Raw genomic sequence first — 23730 nt, forward strand, 5'->3', positions numbered from 1 at the left:
GCTGGTGAACACAACCTGAATAGCATTCGAAAATGATCATCTGATTCGATCACGGCATTGCTCACTTGACCCGAGTAAATAACGTGTAATTTCATTGCTATTTAAACATGCTATTTATTAACTACATGCTACATTCAGAATGCATGCATGTGCTGTTGTTTTGTTTTAAATGTTTAATCTTGTTTTAATAAATAAGGAATTATTTGTCATTCATTAAACCATAATTCAACAAACATGTATACAAAAGATCACTCAAACCGAATTTATTGCATTGGTAACATGTAACCGACATTACTTTCTTCACAACTTCATATTTCTTGTCATCTTTAATTCGCGATCACTGACATTTTCTTACATATCGTTATTTCGAAATATTTTTTGGGGTCCCAACGATTTCGTATTAATGGTGTTCAACTCTATTCTAATTTTACAGTGATCCAAGCATGTTTCACCAAAATCTTCCAATCTTTAAACATAACAGCTGTGGAAAAGTGAGCAAACTGACTTTTGTAGTGTTTCTGATTATCAAAGACAAAAGGTTTTCATATCTTTGATCAGTTCAAAGTGTGTCATTTCTTTATGCCATAACGCATGTTAGAAAGAACCACATATTATTACAGATGTATTCATCTGGTGTTGTGTACTAGATGCAACCTAAGCATTTAACATTTAAGGTTCACTGTAAAGAAAATGGCTGGTAAATGATTTTATTGAAATAGAGCCAAGAATCATGGAAAATATGCAAAGAGACCCCCACTTGTATTTATGTTATGATTTGTTTTATTCAGGTCCGAAGTAGCCCTGCTGTATAATGACCGGGCAGTGCTTGAGAACCACCATGTGAGCTCAAGTTTCCGCATCATGAGTGTAGATGAAAGCAATATTCTGTCCAATCTAAGTAAAGAAGAGTACAGGTGTGTCATTTATGCATTTAAATTTTCAATTTTAAGACTAGATAGACAGTGAAGGGCTTTTCTGAGATTCCTCAATTTTTACACAGATTCCTAGATGTTGGAGCTTTACAAAGAAGGCAGTAACATTGAATGATATTTTGGATACGGAAGTTTTTTAGACTGTGGGTTCAGAAAATTAAATGTTCTGTCAAATATTGTTTTAATGCTAATTGCTTTAAAGCTTCTCATTTATCTTTGACAATGAAATTTTGAAAGTGAAACCTGGTTTTGGGAATGACGAACATCATTGTAATGCTGGGCCAGCAGGAGGGCAGCTTCAGACATGCCTATGGTATGGAATAATTATACCCCCGACAAACGAAGTTTGAAGGGGGTATATTGGAGTCACCCTGTGGTCGGTCGGTTTGTCGGTCGGTCAGTCGGTTGCAATTGTCCGGAGCAAAACTACTGGATGAAATTGGATTAAACTTCATACAATGGTAGAGCATAATGAGAGGAAGTGCAGTGTACAATAACCATAACTCTATTCTTGCCTATTACTGAGTTATTGCCCTTTGTTACTTTTTTTTGTCAGGAGTATAACTTGAAAAGTACTGGATGGAATTCATTGAAACTTCATGCAATGGTAAAGCACAATGAGAGGAAGTGCAGTGTTCAAGAACCATAACTCTACTTTAGCTAATTACTGAGTTATTGCCCTTTATTTGTTTTTGTTGCTGTCAATTTTTTTTCCAGACATTTACCTGCAAACTACGAGATGAAATTTATTAAAACTTAATACAATGGTAAAGCACAATGAGTGGAAGTGCAGTGCACAAGAACCATAACTCTATTTCAGCTAATTACAGAGTTACTGCCCTTTGTTATTGTTTCCTTGTCCGGAGCATAACTTGAAAACTATTGGATGGAATTTAATAAAACTTCATACAGTGATAGATCATAATGAGGGGGAATGCAGTGTTCAGGAACCGCAATTCTATTTCAGCCAATTACAGAGTTATTGCCCTTTGTTACTTTTTCCTGTCCGAAGCATAACTTGAAAACATTGGATGGAATTTAATAAAACTTCATACAGTGATAGATCATAATGAGGGGGAGTGCAGTGTACAGGAACAGCAATTCTATTTCAGCTAATTTCAGAGTTACTGCCCTTTGTTACTTTTTCTTGTCCGGAGCATAACTTGAAAACTACCGGATGGAATTTAATAAAACTTCATACAATGATAGATCATAATGAGAGAAAGTGCCGTGTACAGAAACTGCTATTCTATTTCAGCCAATTACAGAGTTACTGCCCTTTGTTACTTTTTCTTGTCCGGAGTATAACTTGAAAACTATTGGATGGAATTTAATAAAACTTCATACAGTGATAGATCATAATGAGAGGAGGTGCAGTGTACAGGAACCGCAATTCTATTTTAGCTAGTTACAGAGTTATTGCCCTTTGTTACTTTTCCTTGTCCGGAGCATAACTTGAAAACTACCGGATGGAATTTAATAAAACTTCATATAATCATAGATCATAATGAGAGGAAGTGCCGTGTACAGAAACTGCTATTCTATTTCAGCCAATTACAGAGTTACTGCCCTTTGTTACTTTTTCTTGTCCGGAGTATAACTTGAAAACTATTAGATGGAATTTAATAAAACTTCATACAGTGATAGATCATAATGAGAGGAGGTGCAGTGTACAGGAACCGCAATTATATTTCAACCAATTACAGAGTTATTGCCCTTCGTTACTTTTTCCTTGTCCGGAGCATAACTTGAAAACTATTGGATGGAATGTAATAAAACTGTATACAAAGGTACAGCACAATGAGAAGGAGTTCAGTGTACATGAATCATTACACTATTTTAACAAATTACAAATTTATTGCCTTTTTCTGTGTATTTTTTGTCAAACTTTTGTCCGGACAGTCACTTGAAAACTACTAGATGGAATTTCATAAAACTTCATACAATGATAAATCATAATGAGAGGAGGCGTTCGGGGGTATTAATCACCTTCAGTGATAGCTCTTGTTTTATTAAGGATTGACCAAACTTGGTATACAGGAAGAGTTTATGGAGACCTTTCTTGAAATTGCATTTGGGGTCCCTAACGGCAAGAACAAGGTCACTGTTACTAAAAATAGAAAAATTATTGGTACTGAATAACTTTTGTTAGGGTTGACATATTGACAAGAATTTTGGTATATATATATAGGAAGAGTTAATAAAGACATTTCATGGGACTGTTTGGAGCCTCTAGGGTCAAGGTCACTGTTACTAAAAATAGGTCACTGTTACTAAACATAGAAAAATGGTTGGTACTGAATTACTTTTGTTAGGGTTGACATATGGGAATATAGGAAGAGTTTTTGGTCAAGGTCACTGTAACTCAAAGAAGATAACCCAATGAGACTGAAAACTTTCAACAAATAACATATTATAACCAAACTTGGTATGTAGGAAGAGTTTATGGAGGACTTCCGTGGAATTTCATTTTTGGGCCCCTAAGAATCCAGGTCAAGGTTACTAAAAATAGAAAAAAACACCAGTTGAAACTGAATCCCACAATGTAGGCGGAAGTTTTTCTGTGAATCATTGAAAACCTGGTCACATTGCAGCATTTCTTGTCTGCTTTTGAATTTGACTTTTTTATTGTACATAAATTACATCATTATTGTATTGATTTCTCAGACAAAGAGGCCAGATTAACAATGAAATTAGCTTTTGATATATTTTATTCCACAGAGAGTTCCGAAACTTGGTAATCGACATGGTGCTAGCTACTGACATGTCCTACCACTTCCAACAGATCAAGAACATGAAAAACCTCCTCAGTATGCCAGAAAAGTGAGTTATTCCCCTTGATTGCTGGGTAATTTGCCTGGACATTCATGACAGGCATTTTGTCTAAGTGACTTTTATATCTTGTTTAATAGATATTCCATTTTGTTTAGTGAGCTTAGACCACACCAGTTTGATGTTTCATTCCGCTGATATACCACACCTATTTTAATGAAAAGTAAAAAAATAAAATATGTGCGACCGCATCTTTGGTTGTCTGGTTAGCGCACAAGTTTCTCACCAATGCGACCCAGGATCGATTCCCGGCATGGGCACAATGTGAGATGGTTTCTTAGGTGAACCTTTTATCAAAATATATATTAAAATATACTTATTTATTTTCTTATTATAATTTTATTGTTTTACAATCATTGAAGAAATCAACTTCAAACTTCTTTAAACTTTTTCACATTAACAATATGCTGTAAGAGTTATGGCCCTTTGTAACTTTTTTAACCCATACATATTTATTTGCAGTATGTTATCCGATCAATAACTTAATAACCTTTTGTTTAATCAGGTGAGCGATATAGGGCCATCATTGCCCCATTGTAATGAATAAAACATCTCACTGAGCTTAATAGTAATTACCAGTATTACTGCACATACCCTGGTATTGTTCACTTAGGTAAGCATATGCATTACATAACAGTGATATTCAAAACAAAATTAAATCAAGAACTATATATTACTAAATTTGTTTATGCATTTTTTTTTTTTATCTCCAAAATCAGTCACCAGAAATGTCTGTATACAGTTGCAAATTATGTTGCAAGTGATTCAGGTAGATTATAAGTATCAATCATGTGGTTCCGGTACGGCTCGTATAATCCGACTGGAGGGCACGCGCGTAGGCCAGTAACTAAGCTTGCTGAGTTATACTGGCCACGCAGCATGCCTGAGGGTCCAGCACTAGTCACATGACCGGAATGACACGTCTGGTATGCAAGAAAATTGTTTGCACCTTTTCTTCCAGCAATGATCATCATACCTAAAATCTGTTATAATTAACTTAGGAATTTGGTTTATCCTTCTAATAGCTTACTCAAAACAATTGAGTCAGTATATGTAAATAGTAGTTACTAGTACAGTAATTGTCCAACAGAGTTTTATTTTTAATAATTTATTTTGCTGGCTTCCTCCAATTTCCTTGGCAAACAAAATGTGGATCAAAAAAATAATTTGGTGTGGTCTTAGTCAAACCTTATAGATTTGTCTGGGATTATTTATTTTTCCCATGATTTTAAGTTTAATAACTCCCTTCTTAAAGATTATATCTGATATTGATTGATATGTTTTAACATGTGATTTATTTTCCTTTATGATTTGTGATTATATTTGTTTTCCCTTTGCAGTTAACAGGACCTAATTCCTCATTCTAGAACTAAATATATTTCTGTTCAAGTAGGCTAGTAAAATAATCTGATTAATATTTAGATAGCTGGCTTGTGCGTCTTTTGATAAGTAAAGTCACATTTACATTGTGTTTTTATTTATTATCCTCAGCATGCTGGAAAAGTGAGTTAACGTTTTAGTTGTAAGTTATCTCATGTTGTTAGGTTCATGTTCACTTTGCTTAATGCACAAGCCAATTGTAACCACTGCCCACCAGGTCCAGGGGTATAGCGAGGATAGCCGGGGAAATGAGCCAGGTTTTTACCTTCCCGGTGGCCCTGCCATGCCGGGTGAATGCGGTGGTCTTCGAGTCAAATATAGAGGGGAATGGGCCTTACCTAGGGTCCCTGGATTGCGGGGGTATTTGACCGTCAGTTCGTCGCCAGAGGGTGGGGATTTTAACCGCTTGGCTGGACCAAAAGTCAAAGTCCTCGCTATTCCCCGGACCTGGGGGGCCGTGGTTTCAATTGACTGGTGCAAAATACTAAGAGTGGAAACCAGTACAAAAGAGGTGTCCTTGCTGGAATGTGAATCCTTAGTGACTGTTTCTTGGCTCTCAGAGTGGCAGACACCAATAAAACTATAACATAATCTATAAATAAACTGTAGATTGACAGAGAGCAATTTTTAAAGACAGAATAAATTTGGCGCATATTGACCTATCAGTATATAGAAATTGGGATTTCCAGCCTTAAGAAGTCATTATTGAAATTTATTAAACTTTGACCAGTATTTACCAAAAAAAAAGACAATGACACTTACCCCATACACTTAGTAAATTCTCAGGAACACAGTTTGTTTTGGTTCAATTGTTATACCCCCACCACTTAGCTGTGTGGACTACATAGGAATACATGTTCCTTAGTCTCGTCAGTATGTCTGTGCATGTTTCCTTGAATATCGAGACAAGTCCACTTTTCTCCATTAATTTATATGTTATTGAGGTATAGACCTCAAACTTCATACAAACAATGACTGTGTTGGGGTGAAGTGATGTGCAAAAGAAACATTACTTTGAATATGGTATTGTCGCCGATTTTTACTTTAATCGGTGCTTTTAATTATTCGGTATTTCCACCACAGTCAGTGGTGTGGACTTTTACTCATTTAGGAATTGTTTCCTTTTCTTTCCGCTGCCACCATCCAATATATCATTGGAAAAACAATTAAAACCATTAATTTTATTTCTACTGTCATACACAAAGTCTTATTTAATATTTACAGTTTAAAAATACATCTATTTAATTAAGTCCAAAAGTCATTCTCTATTTTCTACTTAGTCTCCCTCTCCTCTCAACTCCCCACTCCCATCATCTCAACTCCCCCCTTTCCTGAGAAAGGCTCGGTTTATATATCCAGTTTTAAACGGACAGTGGCCGAAGAAATGCGGACAGTATTACATAATAGTGGCCCCCGAGAAAAGCGGACACTCTGGCCGAAGAAAGCCGGACACTCTGGCCGAAGAAAGCCGGACACTATGGTCGAAGAAAGCCGGCCACTATCATATAATACTGCATAACATTGACTGAGGCCACTGAATACACAAATGCATGATTAATATTCTGTCTAGAGACCTGGGAAGGATAAGAGTGGCAAGAAGTAGACATTACAGCTACTACTCAGAAGCTTATACTGATAATTTAGATAACACCATCTGTGCATAATAATTTCTCCCAATCAGAAATACTAATTAAAAGAAAACTTCACTTTTCAATGTCCTACTAGACATTTTATAGATATAAAATTGCCACAGTATTTTTAGAGTTATTGCCCTTTTATTACACAAGTTCACAGTTTTCTTTAGACTTATATAGGAAAATTATCTTGTCTGAAACTGCTAGGCCCAGACTCTTGATGTTTTGTATGAATCATCATAAAGAGGTCCCATATGAAGTTTTTCAAAAAAATGCCCCTGGGGTCAAAACTGACCCTGCCCTGGAGGTCAAAAGTTTCCATTAGAGTTGTTTAAGAAAATCTTCCAGTCAGAAACCGCTAGGCTCAGACCCTTGATAATTATGGTATATACATGTAGCATCATACAGTGTTCCTTCTCCAAGTTTGTACAAATTATGCCCCCTGGGACAAAACTTCTTCAAACCACATGGCCCACCTTTGATCTTTGTTATTTAGCATCATATGAAGGCTTTCTACCAAGTTGGTTCACATAATACCCCTGGGGTCAAAGTTGGCCCCAACCCTTTTGACGTAGGTGTACAGTTTTAAGGTAGCGCACCACTAATAACAACCTCCACTTGAAACTCTTCAATTATAATGCTTTAGCCTATGTTGTTAAGCACAGGACTACAAATCTTTTGAGGGTTTCAAGGTAGTGGTTCGCACAAATATTTTTTAATCATTTTTTTCTTCTTTGTTTTCATTAGCTAACATTTTTACAGAAGTTAATATTGTATTTTCGTTTAAAAGTAACTTAATACATTTCTACACATAAATTTGAGCTTCTATGAAGATTTTATAAAATGGAGGCACGGCTGAAATAGGTGGTTGGGAATTACAAACTTTCCTTTTTTTAAATGAGACGGTAAAACATTTTGATTTTTTGGCATAATGTTCCCAAAAGATTAAAGATAATAATTAATAAAGAACAGGTCATGATTATTTCTAGAACTTGTTGATTTTGCTTTTAAACATCGATGTTCCAATTTTACGCGGTCAAAACAGTATGTTAAAATTGAAATACCATATGGCCATTTCAGTACAGTATGATTATATTAAATGTTGGTGATGTGATAAATAATGTATTATTTCTAAAAGCAAATATATTTCTTGTTACTCTGTTACCAAATTATTACCAAAATGTTGAAAAATAAATGAAATAAAGGATTTTTATTGTCTCTCTGGTGATGTTGTTTTTATCGACAATTCTGAAATGGGGGTAGGGTAATTCAAATTTAAATAAAATTGTTATATGACGGTAAATTTCTTTTAAATTTTGTTTCTGAATCCAGGTAATGATACATAAAGTAAAACTGTGATCACTCAAGGACGCCTGGGACCGAGTCAAAACCTCGAGAGAACCGATGTTTCGAACGACCCGAATTTCAATTTTCCTGTCTGTTATGAAATATCTTTTAGTGTATTTTAAGTTTGAAGTTGTAAAAGTGACTGATTACCAAGACGCCAATTATGTGTTGCGTTTTAGAAAATCATGCATATGTTCAAAGGCTGTCGTATACTGAATGCATACTAAATGTAAAAGATATATCAATAAATGAATAAATAGAAATGTTTATTTTTACAAAATTGCCATATTGCAAAGCAAAGTGACACGAAGGAATTCTTTTCAGAGATTCCTATGTTGGATGATATTGTAGTGTTTATTCATATTTTATTCATATTTTTAGTACTCATTTACATTTCTCACAATTAACTTTTTATAATTATCTTCTCAAATGCCCTTATCAACTACTATCAGTCATGCGTAAACAGTGATTAACGTTTTTTTTCACACCTTATTAAATTGCCTTTCAACTGTCATTGCAATTTTTACAACTTGTGAGCAATTGTTTGTTTATTTTGGAACACGCGTTCAGGGGAAAAGTGTGAAATTATAAAAATAGAAGGAAATATGTTCGGGACCAAGCTCCGACCTCCAGGGACTACCTGTTCTCGAACGACCACTTGTTCGAACGACCCCAGTTTTACTGTATTAAGAAATTATCAAGCTGATTATAGTTTGAAATGATGCCCATTAGAGGTGTGCTACCTTAAAAACAAATATCAATGTTCTTCTTGAATGACCTTGACTGTGACCTTTTGACCTACTTTCTTATTTTTGAAATTTCAGCAATGTCACCAAGTGTACAGTTTTGAAAAAAATATAAATTCTGGGGTAAAATAGTGCGAATCTTGAAACACTGTCTTGACAGAAAATGTTTTGGTGATGCTGTTACTAGTCCTATTCATCATGTAAGACATATAATTCAAAGTTTAAGCAAGTATTTGGAATTAATCATGGGTTTAGCAAAAAATACATGAAATGTAAAAGATGATTGATATACATGTATTATAAAGTTTGGGTGACTTATTATGCAATAAAGTCTTGTAGTTTGGGATTTCCTGAGTTTGTTAACAAGACACTGCATGCTCTAAAAGGAAATATGCTAATATATTGACGTCTGGCTATATCTCAGAAATAATGCGAATTTTCATTTCATTCCATCATAGTTACATATTGTTAGAAATCCATTTTCTGAGGTTGTTGCTGTTTTGTAGGAGAATGTGATGTAAGGGCATGATGTTCAGCCTATGAATAGGCTGGCATGATTGAAGGCCTTCTTGCCTTGTTTTCCTGTGGAAAATTCTCCTAAACATCACTAGCTATCATTAATCACCAATAATAAATATCATATCATTATACTCTACAATATAGTATTTATTCACATTCACACAAGTTTTAACAAGGGCATTGGAATTTTAGATTAATGCAAATGAGAAGACAATAGCGTCTTGATAACTTTCACTTTTGAAATGCATCCCAGCAAACAATTGATGTTGGAAAGACGTTGTAAAAACGTCAGAAACTCAGACATTAATTTTTGTGGATTTCATGGGTTGGCCTATGCACAAATTTAAGGTCCCAACGAAAATTAGACCTGTAATTATGAAATCGTAGTGTCTATGTAGAGGGTACACATAATGATCATGTATTCACATGAATATACATGTTCGCAGTATACAACTCATTTTACTGTTAAAATGGTTTATATTATATATTATTTAACTTCAATGATAATAAATTAAATATGTAGTCAATTATCAGTAATTGCATTCAGTTTTTTGTATGACATTACCGGAACATTTAAACAAGCTAATTACCAACCTCCTGTGTGGCACATGTAAAACATGCTGATTATTAACCTTGTGTGTTTGAGCGTCGCCTCTTGATTTTGATTTTTTTATCAAATATTTAATCAATTATTTAATTAAATTCCCTTACCATGTTTTCAAAGTTTGCAAAAACACAATCACTATTTTATATCTTTGATGTGGGTTCATCTTTACTTAATAATAATATGACCTTTAAATAATAATATGACCTTTAAATTAAATGACATGCGTATCTGCCCTAATTGACATATTGTCTAATTATAGTGTCATAAAATGCGTGATGTAGATTATACATAGCACGATATGGGCACATGGTGAATTTACAGATGATTTAGGATTGCAGTTTTGATTTATTTTTTTTATTGAAAATTCACGAATTTATGAACCCACGAAATTGTCCTTTTTCGAAAAACCACGAAATTTCAAGCCCACGAATATAAATGACTTCACAGTATTTCACAGTGGATTGATTGTTTTCAGCATGCTTGTCAGTGATGTTTTATAAAAGAAAGGTTGCCTTAGAAATTAACATTTATTTGCATCTGTATACACATTTGAAAGACCATTTTCATTATAACACTAAACAGAAAGTTTGTTTGTTATTGTCTGTTGCAGCATAGACAAGTCAAAGGCACTGTCATTGGTTTTACACTGCGCAGACATCAGTCATCCAGCCAAGGACTGGGATATACACAAGCGCTGGACTGATCTCCTTATTGAAGAGTTCTTCAGACAGGTACATGCATTTACCTCCCTTATATAGTTTTGGAACACTTCATGAGATGGCCTTCTGTTGGTAGACTTTTAAACAAACTTGGTACAAGGTGTCTGTGTTTGTTTGGGCAAAAGTCATGTATTAATAAGCTAGATATTTTACAGAAGCATTCATCTTTGTAAAAATTTACATTTTGATATCAGGTTTCCCTATATAAATTTTGTATCATTTTAAAGAATAATGTGCAAGCTGATTACTCATAGTAAATTAAAGATATAAAAATGAATCATTTATGAAAAAAATGCGGTGAAGTATTTTTTCTCTTTGTTGCAACTAAATCTAATGTGAAATGAACAATTTTGCAATGAATTAAGTCTAAAAATTTTGTGTATTATTAATTACCATAGCTTTATACATGTTCTTTCTCTAAACATAAAACTGTATGAAATGATACCAAACTAATATAGTCTCAACAACCAGCCATCAGAAACCATATCAGATATCATTCAAGATACCTTTGCTTGAAAAATTGCTTTTCCAGGGAGACCGCGAGCAAGAACTAGGACTTCCATTTTCTCCTCTCTGTGATAGAAAAAATACCCTGATTGCTGAATCTCAAATAGGTAAATCAAAAATGATTTTAGCTCTTTTTATTTTTACGAAAAAAATACTCCTATTAGTACTGATGATCTATTTATTTACTGCCTTTTTAAGCTCATTTTTAAGTTGGTTATAGCTTCATCAGTCTGCACGCACAGACCATTTGAGTGCTAGGAAGCCCAAGGTATATTTAAAAGCCCAAACAAATAGTTTTGAACTACAATTGCTAAAAAGAACAAGCCTGTTTGCCCTTTAAAGCTGGACCTTTCCCCACTGAGAAGAGATTAAACTGACCAAAAGCCATCAGTTTTTGCAATTTTCACTGTCTGCTTAATTTATTAAGACCATTTAATCTACTGGTATTATATTTTCATGAATTTGGTGCAATTTGAACAATTTTTATTCTGCCCAGGACACAAATTTGTGAGTAATTCATCTTAGCTGACTTCACATAAAAATAAATTGGTATTTACTAAAAAGGGAAATATTTCATTTCAGGTTTCATTGACTTCATCGTTGAGCCAAGTTTCACAGTAATGGGTGATATGTTGGACAAAATTGTGACCCCACTGCGGAACCCATCTCAAACCAGTGTCCATGATGACCCAATTTCTGAAGAAGTGTTTGACAAGGACAAAAGTGTATCACCAGCGTCAAGAACCTCATCTAGATCCTCTTGTAAATAAATTACTTTAATATGATGTTTGATAAATAGAGGATAATTGTTTGTTTCAGTTTATGATCGTAAAAGATTTCCTCAGTGTATTCGACCTACAGAGATAGGTAAATAGTTAAGTGGATTTCCTCAGTATATTCCAGTTACATATGGGAACGCGCACCCCGGTTAAGTCATGCAATGTGGGGAAGGGCCAGGTTAGGGGGTTCACCAAGCCCGAGCCACACTGTCTAAGGGCACATGGAGCTGGCCATTAATTTGGGGAATTAGCTGGCACAACTGCGAGTGGCCATTTAAGTTCAGATCACGTTTAGTCATTCAATTTGATTAACATCTCAAGTCCAATAAATATTTTATAAGTTGGTTCTTTATTAATTCCACATTTAAATTAAATAGTTTATACAAAGACTTATTCATAAAAAAACACCCAATAGTCTATGTGATTTATCAAGTTATGAAAGTAAGTGAATAGATTATGTAATTAAAATAAAAGTAGTTCAATGATATTTCCTTAGTAAAAGAAGAAGTACAAAGTTCCTAGTTAATTTTCAAAATATGTCCATAAGAAAATAAGTTTGCCCAACTATAAAAATGTATTAAACTCAAAATGAGCAGACTATTTATACAAACTTCAAGAGTAGAAGTTACATGTACCAGTGAAATTCATCTACCAATGAATTTAAAGGAAGTGTCAATCAAAAATTACCATTGTCAAAAAGTAACATTTACAAAAGATTAAGTTGTGAGAGAATTGAAAAGTGTCCAATTCTCAAATTGTAAGGTTTAAGAGTAAGATCTGAGATACATGTAATTTAATTGATAATCATTAAAAAGAAAAAGCAGTAAAAGTCTTATCAAAAATGTCAAAACACTCAATTGCAATTAGAATGACTGACAAAAGTCTATGCAGAAAACTATGAAAGTAAATATTATAGAAAAATAAGATATAACCAAAATAGAAAGAAAAGTTTCGTAACAAAATTTGAAAGGGCAAGTCACATGGTGGCACATAGATAGGTAGATTATAAGTTAAGTGGATTTCCATACATTGGTAGATAGATAAGTGGATGTACATAGATAGGTAGATAGTTAAGTGGGTTTCCTCAGTGTATTCCAGTTTCACAATTATATAGTTAAATAGTTATGTGGATTTCTTTAGTGAACTCTAGCTTCATAGATAGGTAGATAGTTAAATTGATTTCCTCAGTGAATTCCAGGTACCCTTACAACATCAGACTAAAAACATTTCGCCTCCATGATAATTATTATTCTTTTAACATGATGGCAGTGTTGGTATCACAACTAGTGTAAAATTAAAGTATTTTCTAAATGTTTTCCTCTATTTCAGCTGTTGGGAGGCCGTGGGCAGAATGTTTGGCCCAAAACAAGTCACAGTGGAAGGCGATTGCCGCCAGAGGTTACATAAGTTCATTTGTACTTCAATCTTAGTAGAGATATCTAAATAATCAGATTGAAAAATTGTTTTATTATTCATACATTTAGCTTGTCTGTTTTTAGCTTACCTGAGCACAAAGTGCTCAAGGTGAGCTATTGTGATTGATCTATGTCCCGCTGGCATCCAGAATTGCATATAAACATAATCTGCTCCTAAACTGTGTAGACAATTTTGATGGCAATTCACAGGGATGATTCCTGGTAGTGTTGTTTCAAAATTGTTCAAAAGAAATTAATTCCATGTAGAACTCTGGGTGTCATGGCAAACAAAAGGAAAAACTGTTTCAAAAATCTTCTTGAAAAAAACCATGAGGCCTTGAGCTTAGATGTTTGGTGTCTTACAAAGTCTAGTGGTCTTCTTCCAAGTTTTCTCAAATTATGCCCCTTGAGTCAAAACTGGCCCCCAAGTTTCATGCAAATTTATATGGGGATATCTTTGAAAATCTTCTTGCCTGGAACCGTAAGGTGTAGACCCTTGATATTTTGTGTGTATCATCATATGGTGTTCCTCTATCAAGTTTGTTCAAATCGAGGCCTGGGCGTTACACTGGCTGCACCTCTGGGACTACAAGTTTACTATAGACTTACATAAGGCACACATTATGTTAAAATCTGGCAATTATGACTTGAATCAAGAAGAAATCTTGTTCTGGAACAAAAACTGGCCTGGCTTTGTGGGGGGGGGGGGTCACAAGTTTCTATTGATTTATTGACTTATAGAAGAAAACCTTTTCAAAAGTAAAATCTGATATTTATGTAAAGTTAACTCTTGAAGCAAGGGCAGTTAATCTTGCTATATTGTCTCCCTTGCTCTTATAGCTTACTTTTTGAAAAAATGTCTACTGGCACTTTTAGAACAAGGGAATAGATTTTATACTTTATGGTCACAATAGTCACTTTTAGGGTATTTTTATATAGTTTATGTAATTATTGTATTTCATTATTTTGTAGTAGTACATTTTATTACTTTGGTCGAAATTAACACGAGTCCGCAATCCCTGCACTGGTAAAATGTCTTCTGGGCTTGCTCAAATTCTGAAAGTTCTTTAGCAGGGCTTGTTCAAAACCTTGATGCCTAGCAATAGTATAAAAATTCGGGCTTGTTCATCCAAGGTCTAATTTCGATGACCGATAATGAATTATATAATCGTTTTAACTAGACCGTTGTATACAGAATTGAAAAAATCCTATATTTTGTTTGGATACTGTAGTTAATAAGTTGTATATAAACATTAATTGAATTCAGGACCTGATCATGAGGAAATGTCAATGTAGAAAAAACATTTAACCTAAGTTCTTTTGAAGCTTGCATGGTAAAGTGCAACAAACAGGGTTTTGAGCTAAAAAAAAAAAGAGTATACCTCCTTGTTTATGAAAAAATTGATTTTATGAATAGAAGATGTTTAAAAAATGAATTCATTGCAATATTTGTAATACATATATTTCAATATTGACATGAGTGTTGATCATTACTAGATGCTGAGGAAAGGCAGAAAAATCAGGAAAATGCAGGCAAAACTGACGCAATACCTGCAGAAGAAAAGATGGATGGACAATCAAAAGTGGAAGAGAAAAAAGAAGCACTTAATAGCACAGACAATAAAACTGTCGAGAATAAACAAAAAGGTAAAGCACCTGGCAACAGCTCTTTGAAAAAGTGATTGTGAATGTGAATCAAATCTCCTCTCTTTCGATGGCTCTGTCTCCTTACAACTTTGCTAATATCTGTGACTGGCGGTGTTTTTCTATGCTTTGTATGACATGCAGTGGTAAAGCAGCGAATGAGCATGACTGTGTACTGTTTCTCATGTGACTTCTATAATGACTTGTAAAAATCTTTGATTGCATTATTTGTATATCACTTTCTTTGTTCATAGGTAAATTTATATTCATAGATATATTTATCTTAATTATATCATTTTAACTGATATAATTAAAATGTTCATCTGACACACATTTCAACACAATTTATTTTTTTCACTGATGATTTATTTTGCTAATTTTACAGCCAAGTTAAGTGCTATTTTTATGAATGGTAACATGGCTAACATTATCAACATAATTAAATAAAACACAATTAACTCTTTTACAAGTCATTTTCATTTGTTTAGAATGGCGCCATCTTTCTGCAAGTCGGTCCTTTAAGACTTCTTGTGGTTATCTGTTGCATATTGTTTACATGTATCTGATTCTAGTTCCTTCCATCTATTGTAACTAAATGTTAGGAGCCGATGGTTAGAATATGCAAATAAGTGAATACAAATGACCTTATTCCAGGGGACTTCAAATGAAACTGTGCAATTGGATAGTCTGCTGCTTATTTGCTGTATAATGATGTTATTTTCTTAGATCTAAGAAAATCCCCAATTGTTAAACTTAATATAGGGCATCTGGTTGTATTCAGATTTATAATTACATGATTGGATATTCTTTATTTAAGGAGTCTCCATGCCTTTTTGCAGTCAATATTTTGTGCAAAATCATTTCTATATATGAAATGAAACCAAAATGTATAAATTTGCTATTTGAAATTTTATTTATTAATTTATTGTACAATTTAATATGCAAATCACTCAATTGACTTTACGTTTATTGGCACTCAAAAGGCATTTAATTTTTCTAAGGGTCTTAATACCTATTTAATGAACATATATATTGATTTAATGAAATATGAGTGGCGTGTGACTTTCGAGGAGGTAATGCATCAGTTTTAAGGAATATTGAACTGATAGGGTTACCTCTGTCATATATTTGTTATTTTAATATCAATTTGTAAAAACTGTCCCCAGTATTAAACACAATTGAGGAAAATGAATAAAACACAAACCTGTTGCTAACTGCCTTGTTGGAACTACAGAATGAAATTAATAAATATGTTTTAAACTCCAAACAAAACAAAATCTTAGTGGGAAAAGTCCAAGGGAGATAATCAGAAACTCTTACATTGCAGGATAAACAAACTTCATCTACACATCTATACAAAGGAGGGCATGTTATAAAAAATCTTAAACCCTTTAAAGCTAGAATATTATATGGTGTATCATTACACAAAATATCAAGCATAGATTCATTGTAGAATTTCTAAATTTCTATACAAACCTCAATTTTCTGTGTACATTGTATTTTAGTGCAAAATACAACAGGAACTATATACATTTTTTTTTGTCCAAATTTCCTTAGGATGAAGAGTTCAACAGAACTAAGAAGCCCTCTACCCATAGTGTCAAACAAAAAAGGTTTCTGTTTTTGTAAGGTAGCTCTTCATACCACAAGTTGTTGATAAAATATGTTTAGAGATAATTTAACAACTTAAGAAATCAAATGACATACTTTACTGAAAGCAATACAAAACACATAACTAATCTTTTTTCCAAAGTAGTTTGCTTTTTTGTCATGCATTTGTTCTTCAAAAAATACTTGAATAGCTGTCAAAATTTAATGCACTAAGAGCAGATAAGAAACAGTATTTTTATTTGGTGTAAACATCAGCTGCCAATTGTATAAAATCAGTTTCTTTTTGTTTGGTTATATTTTGTATCCAAATCGAAAACTGATTAGTCAATATTTATCCAATAATAACTATTAACATATCAAATTGTTTCAATGAATTAACTCTCCAATAGATAACCCATGGACATCTATCAAAGGTTTATACAAGAGGTTGCTGAAGACACAAATACACATTCACATTCTTTTTATTGTTTCTTTATGTCTCTTATTTAATTTTTTGTGGGAATCAACATATTTATCAGTAATTTATATTGGTATTATTAGGGGGAGTATTATTCTTAACAGTTAGGTTAAAGTAGTAGTAAACAGAACAGTTAGGTTAAAGTAGTAGTAAACAGAGAGTGAACATTCAAATTGTTTAGAATTTTTCTTGTTTTATAACCAAAATGTCTCAAGTGCTGTGATATTTTCACAATTGTGTAACTTTTTGTCATTTACAGCACAAACTGTCCGCAATAAACAGTCCTGTACGAATTTTTGTGAGATAGGGTGAGATTGATGGCAAAATAGGACAGAAATCTTTCAAAGATTTCAATGTCCTAGATGTTGACCCCCGGGCATGGAGAAGGTAGTCATGTTGTTGTTTAAACTGCTATTTGTTTCATCTTTGGTTGTGAAGTTTGGCAATTATTTTTCCCTACATTGCATTGAAATAAGTTGAATGATCTCAATTACAAGGTTAATAGAATATTCTTTTGGCTTAAAATATATATATATAGACCAAGACCTATTTTGGTCAATAGATTTCAAATTAAAATGTATTCAGAAATACAATGTTTTTGCTGTTTCATTAGATATTTATATGAATAAAAAGCAGGACATAGTCTTTGCTACAAGACTGTATCAAGATTATTGTTCATAAAGAAATAGTTTTTGAAATTTGGTGCATGTTTTGTTTGGCTTCGAATCAAATAGAAAAATAGTTAAATTTGCAAAATTGCATCTCTTCTCGTATAAAAGAAAGCCTCAGTAAGAGTTTTCACAGTCATGAACTAAGGTAATTAATTGTTTGGTTTTAATGTTCATGGCACTTGTTATCATATTCATCCTTGAACACTGAAGTCTATAGTATGTAAAGATATAATGTCAATAATGCTATCAGACCTGACACAGACAGTTATCAATGAAACACTTCTCCCAATCATTGTTTCAAGACCTATCAAGGCAAACAATATCTTAAATGGAACTGGATTTAAAAGCAATCTTGAGTGGAAAAAATACAGATTTTGACTGTAAGCACCACCAAACTTTCATGAGTAATTGCACAGATTCAAAATTACTTCAGAATGAAACAAAACATTCATTAATGGTATTATTTGGTATAAATGTAATCTATGTTTCTTGAAGGCACATGCCCATTTCATTGCCATTAGCAAAATATTTTCATTGCTGTTTTTATCAGAAATGTAAAGAAAAACTTAAACATTCTATGGCCTGCAAAATATGGTAATAAGGAGATGTCATAAATAGTTCAATTTGAGTCCAAAGTCTGTGAGTTTATAATGTGTTTGAGCACTTAGTTAAATTTCAACAGTATATCAAGCACACACTCCCAGTGTCTTTCTCATGCATATTCACTACTAAATGTTTAAAACCAACTCCCTTTGAAAATGTGAACATTTCATGTTATATAATAAATGTGTTACTAAAACTGCAAAACTCAGCCATTGCAACCATTTACTGCTTTTGTGACAATTACTTCCATTTAAAGTTTGATTCTGAACCATTAGACCAAAATATTATGCTTGCTGGGAATAAAATTACCTTTGTTCGTACTCTCCAACAATATCAAAGCTGGTGGACTTCTACAAAGCAAAGTAGAGGATTGTAAAATGTATACAAGAGATTGTACAATAAGCAACATTTGTTTTGTCAAATATTTCAAGACACAAAAAACAGCGGTGCAAAGAACAGTGTTTGATTGAGGTTTAATCTTAATATCAAACACATGGATGAACACATATTTTCCACTTAGATACCTACATAATATTTTTCTGATGCAATTAATAATTAAGTTAACATTACATTGTTTTTCTAGATGATATGAGGCAACCCCTCCACATGATTATGCCATAAATATGATCATGTTATGTAAAACATGATGAGTCCATTTCTGATCTTCATTTGTGGCTGAAATCCATCTCATAATTATAGACATACTTTTTTGTTACTTTTTGTTTGAGAGGCAAATTAAGCAGATGACAACCTGCTTGTGAAAAATGACACTGAGGTTTGTGGTTTTTATATAAGATTGTAAAAGTTGTTATTCCACAGTGAACAAAACATTATGTACAAAGAATACATGTATAGGTAAGATTCCATGTGAAGTGAAAGCAGTGACATTTGTATAGTGTTGATATTCATTTAAAGATAAAATAGTTTAGTAATGATATCATTGCCCTGTGTTATTGTTAATGCAAACTATCTTGTGTACATTCAGAATATTAGTGATGTACATATATTTGTAAAAGGAATTTATGATCTGTATATTATAATTGTTTTACATAAATTAGTTGTAGATTACAGTACTTAATATTATGATTTACTATAATGGGCTTCACTTTAGTGCTACTAATGAAAATGGTTTTAAGAATAGTATTGTTGTCAGTGTAAAAGGAAATTAAATTGATTTTTTTTCATTATTCTTCAAGCATATTTAAGAGAATTACTTGAAATGATGTATGCGCATTCAATTATAAAAAATAAAGTAACTTCTGTAAAGAAATAAATACATGTTTTATGAACAGCTTATTTAATTGTAATTGTACCTACTCATTTACTTAGTTATGGAATATAACTTTAGATTTCATAGGTTTTCTATGCATTATTCTTACACTGATATATTGAACCTAGTAGCAGTTATGGACTTTACAGTAAATTGATCTTGTTATGAATATTATACAAATATGTCTTGAATGTTACTGAAGCACATATTCATTCACGTTTTTTCACTCTCAGTTGCAAACTAGAATAAATATTACCGTTACTTTGATGGACTTGTTTTATGCTTGTTTCTGTTTTATATTTTTATAGCCATAAGCCAGACAAGTTGATAAATGGTATAATATGAAAGCAATACTGTGTATCGACTTGTTCAGCTATGGAAACAAAGTTTTCCTGACATAGACATATAAATCATCAAAATATCTGTTATATATTATTACAAGATTTATTTATATACCATGCCGTAGCAAACTCATTATAACAAATGATTTCATAGTTGTGTAAACACATATTCCTAAACATTTATAACACCTATGTTATTGGATAAATGCAAGTGCGGAACTTCCCATCTATTTTTTTTATTAAAATTGTAATATTGGATCTATTAGCTCAGCTAGTAGCAAAAAAGTGCTGCGATCTTGTTAAATGACATACTATGCCACACCAAATTAATATTTTGTTCTACAGATTTAAAAAACAACAACACATAAAACATCGGCGAAAGGTGAATAAAAACCACATTCTGAAGGTATTATTTACCTTCACATATTTGATGCAAATCACATATGCAGGTTTTGTTACGATATTATTTTATGCAGGTATAGCATGAAATCAAATCAGTGGTTTTACATGAACAGTGCATTTGAAATAGAAAGAAAACTTCACTAATCGTACTGTTTGTGTGTAAACAGAATGTCACACCGCTTTGTGTTAATATATATAATTACTATTATAGTGTATGGGTTTTTTCCGTTACGTGTACACTTATTAAGAAGTTGATATTTAAAGGAAAGATAGATGTTTGTGCACAAGCAGTATATGCGAAAGACCCAGGACGCGAGGACATTTAATCTGAACATAATGTTACACGACAGAATAATCTTGCATGCCGGACGTGTGTTTCCGGTCATGTGACCGGTGCTGGAAAAACTCATCTTACATAACCCATGTAAGATGAGTCACGCTCAACAACGCGCCATTTCTTATTTCTTCAATTGTATGGTTTATGAAAGGTATATTATGCAATTTCAATAAAGAAGATTAAAAAATATATGTGTACTATACTTTTGATTAAAATTGAAAATAAATAATCGTAAAAGCGCGATTTTTAAAGGAACTTTAACGTCGAAGGAACGTCGATAGTGATTTAAAATTACTGCCCTTTATGACGTCAGTACACAACGTCGCACGCGCTTTTGATGAAATGTACAAAAATGCGTTTTCTACGTCATTTTTTCCTAAATTATGTTAAAATTCATAATTTTAGGTATGCAAGAAAAAATATCAATCATGTGTTTCCGGTACGGATAGAAAAATCCGACCCGAGGGCACGCGCGTAAGCCGGTAACGAGGCTTGCCGAGTTACCGGTCACGCAGCGTGCCCGAGGGTCGGATTTTTCGATCCGGACCGGAAAAATGTGATTGATACTTTTTCTTGCATACCTAAAATTATGAATTTGTGGAAAAATTGACGTAGAAAACGCACTTTTGTACAGTTCACCAAAAAGCCCGTGCGACGTTGTGTACTGACGTCATAAAGCGCAGTAATTTTAAATCAAAAATGAGTTTTCTACGTCAATTTTCCCACAAATTCATAATTCTAGGTATGCAAGAAAAAATATTAATCATGTGTTTCCGGTCCGGATAGAAAAATCCGACCCGAGGGCACGCGCGTAGCCGGTAACGAGGCTTGCCGAGTTACCCGTCACGCAGCGTGCCCGAGGGTCGGATTTTTCTATCCGGACCGGAAACACATGATAGATACTTATATTCTGAATCCCCAACTACTGACTGGTAAGTAGTTGAAAATTCGCGAATAATCGACTGGAAATGGTCGAATATCCGACTGGCGAAGATACGAATAAAGGTGACTTACAATAGTGTTTGTCGCAAAGATACATATGTGTACATGCATAAACAAACATTTGACGTTTGATTTTTCCATATGTGACCTTTAAAACCATTTATATAGACATAAGCTGAATCCCCAACTGCTGACTGGTTAGTAGTTGAATATTCGCGAATAATAGACGCGAAATGGTCAAATAATATTCGACTGGCGAATATACGAGAAAGAAAGTGAATTAAAACAGTGTTTTTTACGAAGATACATGTGTGTACATGCATTAAAAAACATTTGGCGTTCCATATGTGACCTTTAAAACCATGTAAATATACATATTCTGAATTCCAAATAACCGACTAACTTGAAATAGTCGAGTAGCTTAATATCAACATCAACATCTAACTCTGATTTTTCGAATCCCCAACTGGCAACTAGCAGGTAGTTGAAATTTCGAATCCCCAACTGGCAACTGGTAGGTAGTTGAATATTCGAATCCCCGACTACCTTCCAACTTAACCTCATATATATGAATGAAGGTAATTTACCATGACATTAACTGCTTTACGATATGGCCTTAATGAACCTGGTTTTAGTGTCAGTTTAAGAAAAGTATGTACCATCTGTATGTGTTAATACACATGTCTGACAGCTGGACAATACGTTATATCCAAAAGACTTGTTTTTTCCAATTTGTTATTGTTGATATTCTCAGGTAATCGACTTCCGTTTCCACCGCGGATGGACTAGATTTGCCGGCCCATTTGAAGATTTCCTTCTAAAAAAACAAAGCTTATATGGGTTATTTTCACAAACAGACATTAATCCTTTCGATCAGAAAGATTTATTTTGTAAATTTTTCAAGATATAGTGCAAAAATAGTCAGTCTCGGCAAAATTGTAGTTGCGGTCGCAAAAAGTACTTTTTTTGCACTTCGGAAAAAAGAGATGTGGTAATCCGACGGACAACTAATCAATTTGTTATTGCCTGATAATCCGATGTGAAAAGCCAAAACACAGTCAACAATAGAAACACAAATCAGCAGTGAGGTTTTGTTTATGTTGGGCTTTACTCGCCAGTGTATAATTTTAAAGGATTTACAGAACACATACCAAGAGTTTGTCTACTAAGACAAGTTCTTTCAACAACGGTTTAACATGTGTACAAGACTTAAATATTATCTAGTCAAGCTACGTTTTACAATATACATTACAGGGGGATACTCTTCCTTGCATCAAAGCTTGGTGACTTTTTGCTTTGCTTTTAGACCAACTACATGTAGAGCGGTACACTTCAGTGACCGTGGCAGGCAGCATGCTTTTCTTTTATAATCTGTTCATGCAGGTACAACTTCCTATTCTCTTCCTTGGAATAATGTTTCATTTTGGCTGAACTTGTCCATTAAAACTTGAAAGTATGTATAAAAATGATTTATGAGTCATTTAACGTTTTTTCTTTTCAAATTGAAGTTAGCATATTTGTTTATCCCCAACAGTATTATCAGTGTGTGTATACCACGTGATAAATTACGTCATATATGCTACGTCGGAAGGCAACATTTTCCTTAAAATAAAGACTTAAATCAAAGATAATTTTTCGCTTACTACACCATTTTACATAGAACAAAGGGCAGTCTATGTCGCTTAAAGAGCATCCTTTAAAAACCGAAGTTTCATATCGAGGGGTGAATGCGAAAAGGTTCTAAGTGACATTAAATAAAGAAGAAGATAAAACCTTTTCGCATTCACCCCTCGATATGGTGATTAGTTTTATCGAACACTTCGACAAACCTGTTTCCAAAATAATGTTTTGACAGTGCTCCGTCAGACGGCCGTATTGTGAAAAGGTTTGTCGAAGTGTTTTAAGAAAATAAACTCTCAATCAAACTCTGGTAAACGACTGAATGCAGGGCCCCGTAAGCGGCGTAGACTGCACTATGATTAATTTAAAATGGTGAAAAAATAGTAAAGTTGTCTTTGTTTATTTAAAGTCTTCA

The 23730-nt window shown here is 33.4% G+C and overlaps 1 protein-coding gene across 1 annotated transcript in view; it reads left to right on the top strand.

The window, feature by feature from the left end:
• The window catches only part of LOC128241024 (dual specificity calcium/calmodulin-dependent 3',5'-cyclic nucleotide phosphodiesterase 1C-like), a 42797-nt gene that overhangs the window by 12418 nt on the left and 6649 nt on the right, over positions 1 to 23730 (top strand). The window contains exons 5-11 of the mRNA XM_052958009.1: positions 789 to 914; positions 3654 to 3755; positions 10608 to 10728; positions 11249 to 11330; positions 11806 to 11985; positions 13332 to 13400; positions 14915 to 15064. Of these exons, the coding sequence (XP_052813969.1) occupies positions 789 to 914; positions 3654 to 3755; positions 10608 to 10728; positions 11249 to 11330; positions 11806 to 11985; positions 13332 to 13400; positions 14915 to 15064 (830 nt within the window). The remainder of the gene's footprint in view (positions 1 to 788; positions 915 to 3653; positions 3756 to 10607; positions 10729 to 11248; positions 11331 to 11805; positions 11986 to 13331; positions 13401 to 14914; positions 15065 to 23730) is intronic.

The sequence above is a fragment of the Mya arenaria genome, chromosome 7, assembly GCF_026914265.1.
Source record: "Mya arenaria isolate MELC-2E11 chromosome 7, ASM2691426v1".
NCBI lineage: Eukaryota > Metazoa > Mollusca > Bivalvia > Myida > Myidae > Mya > Mya arenaria.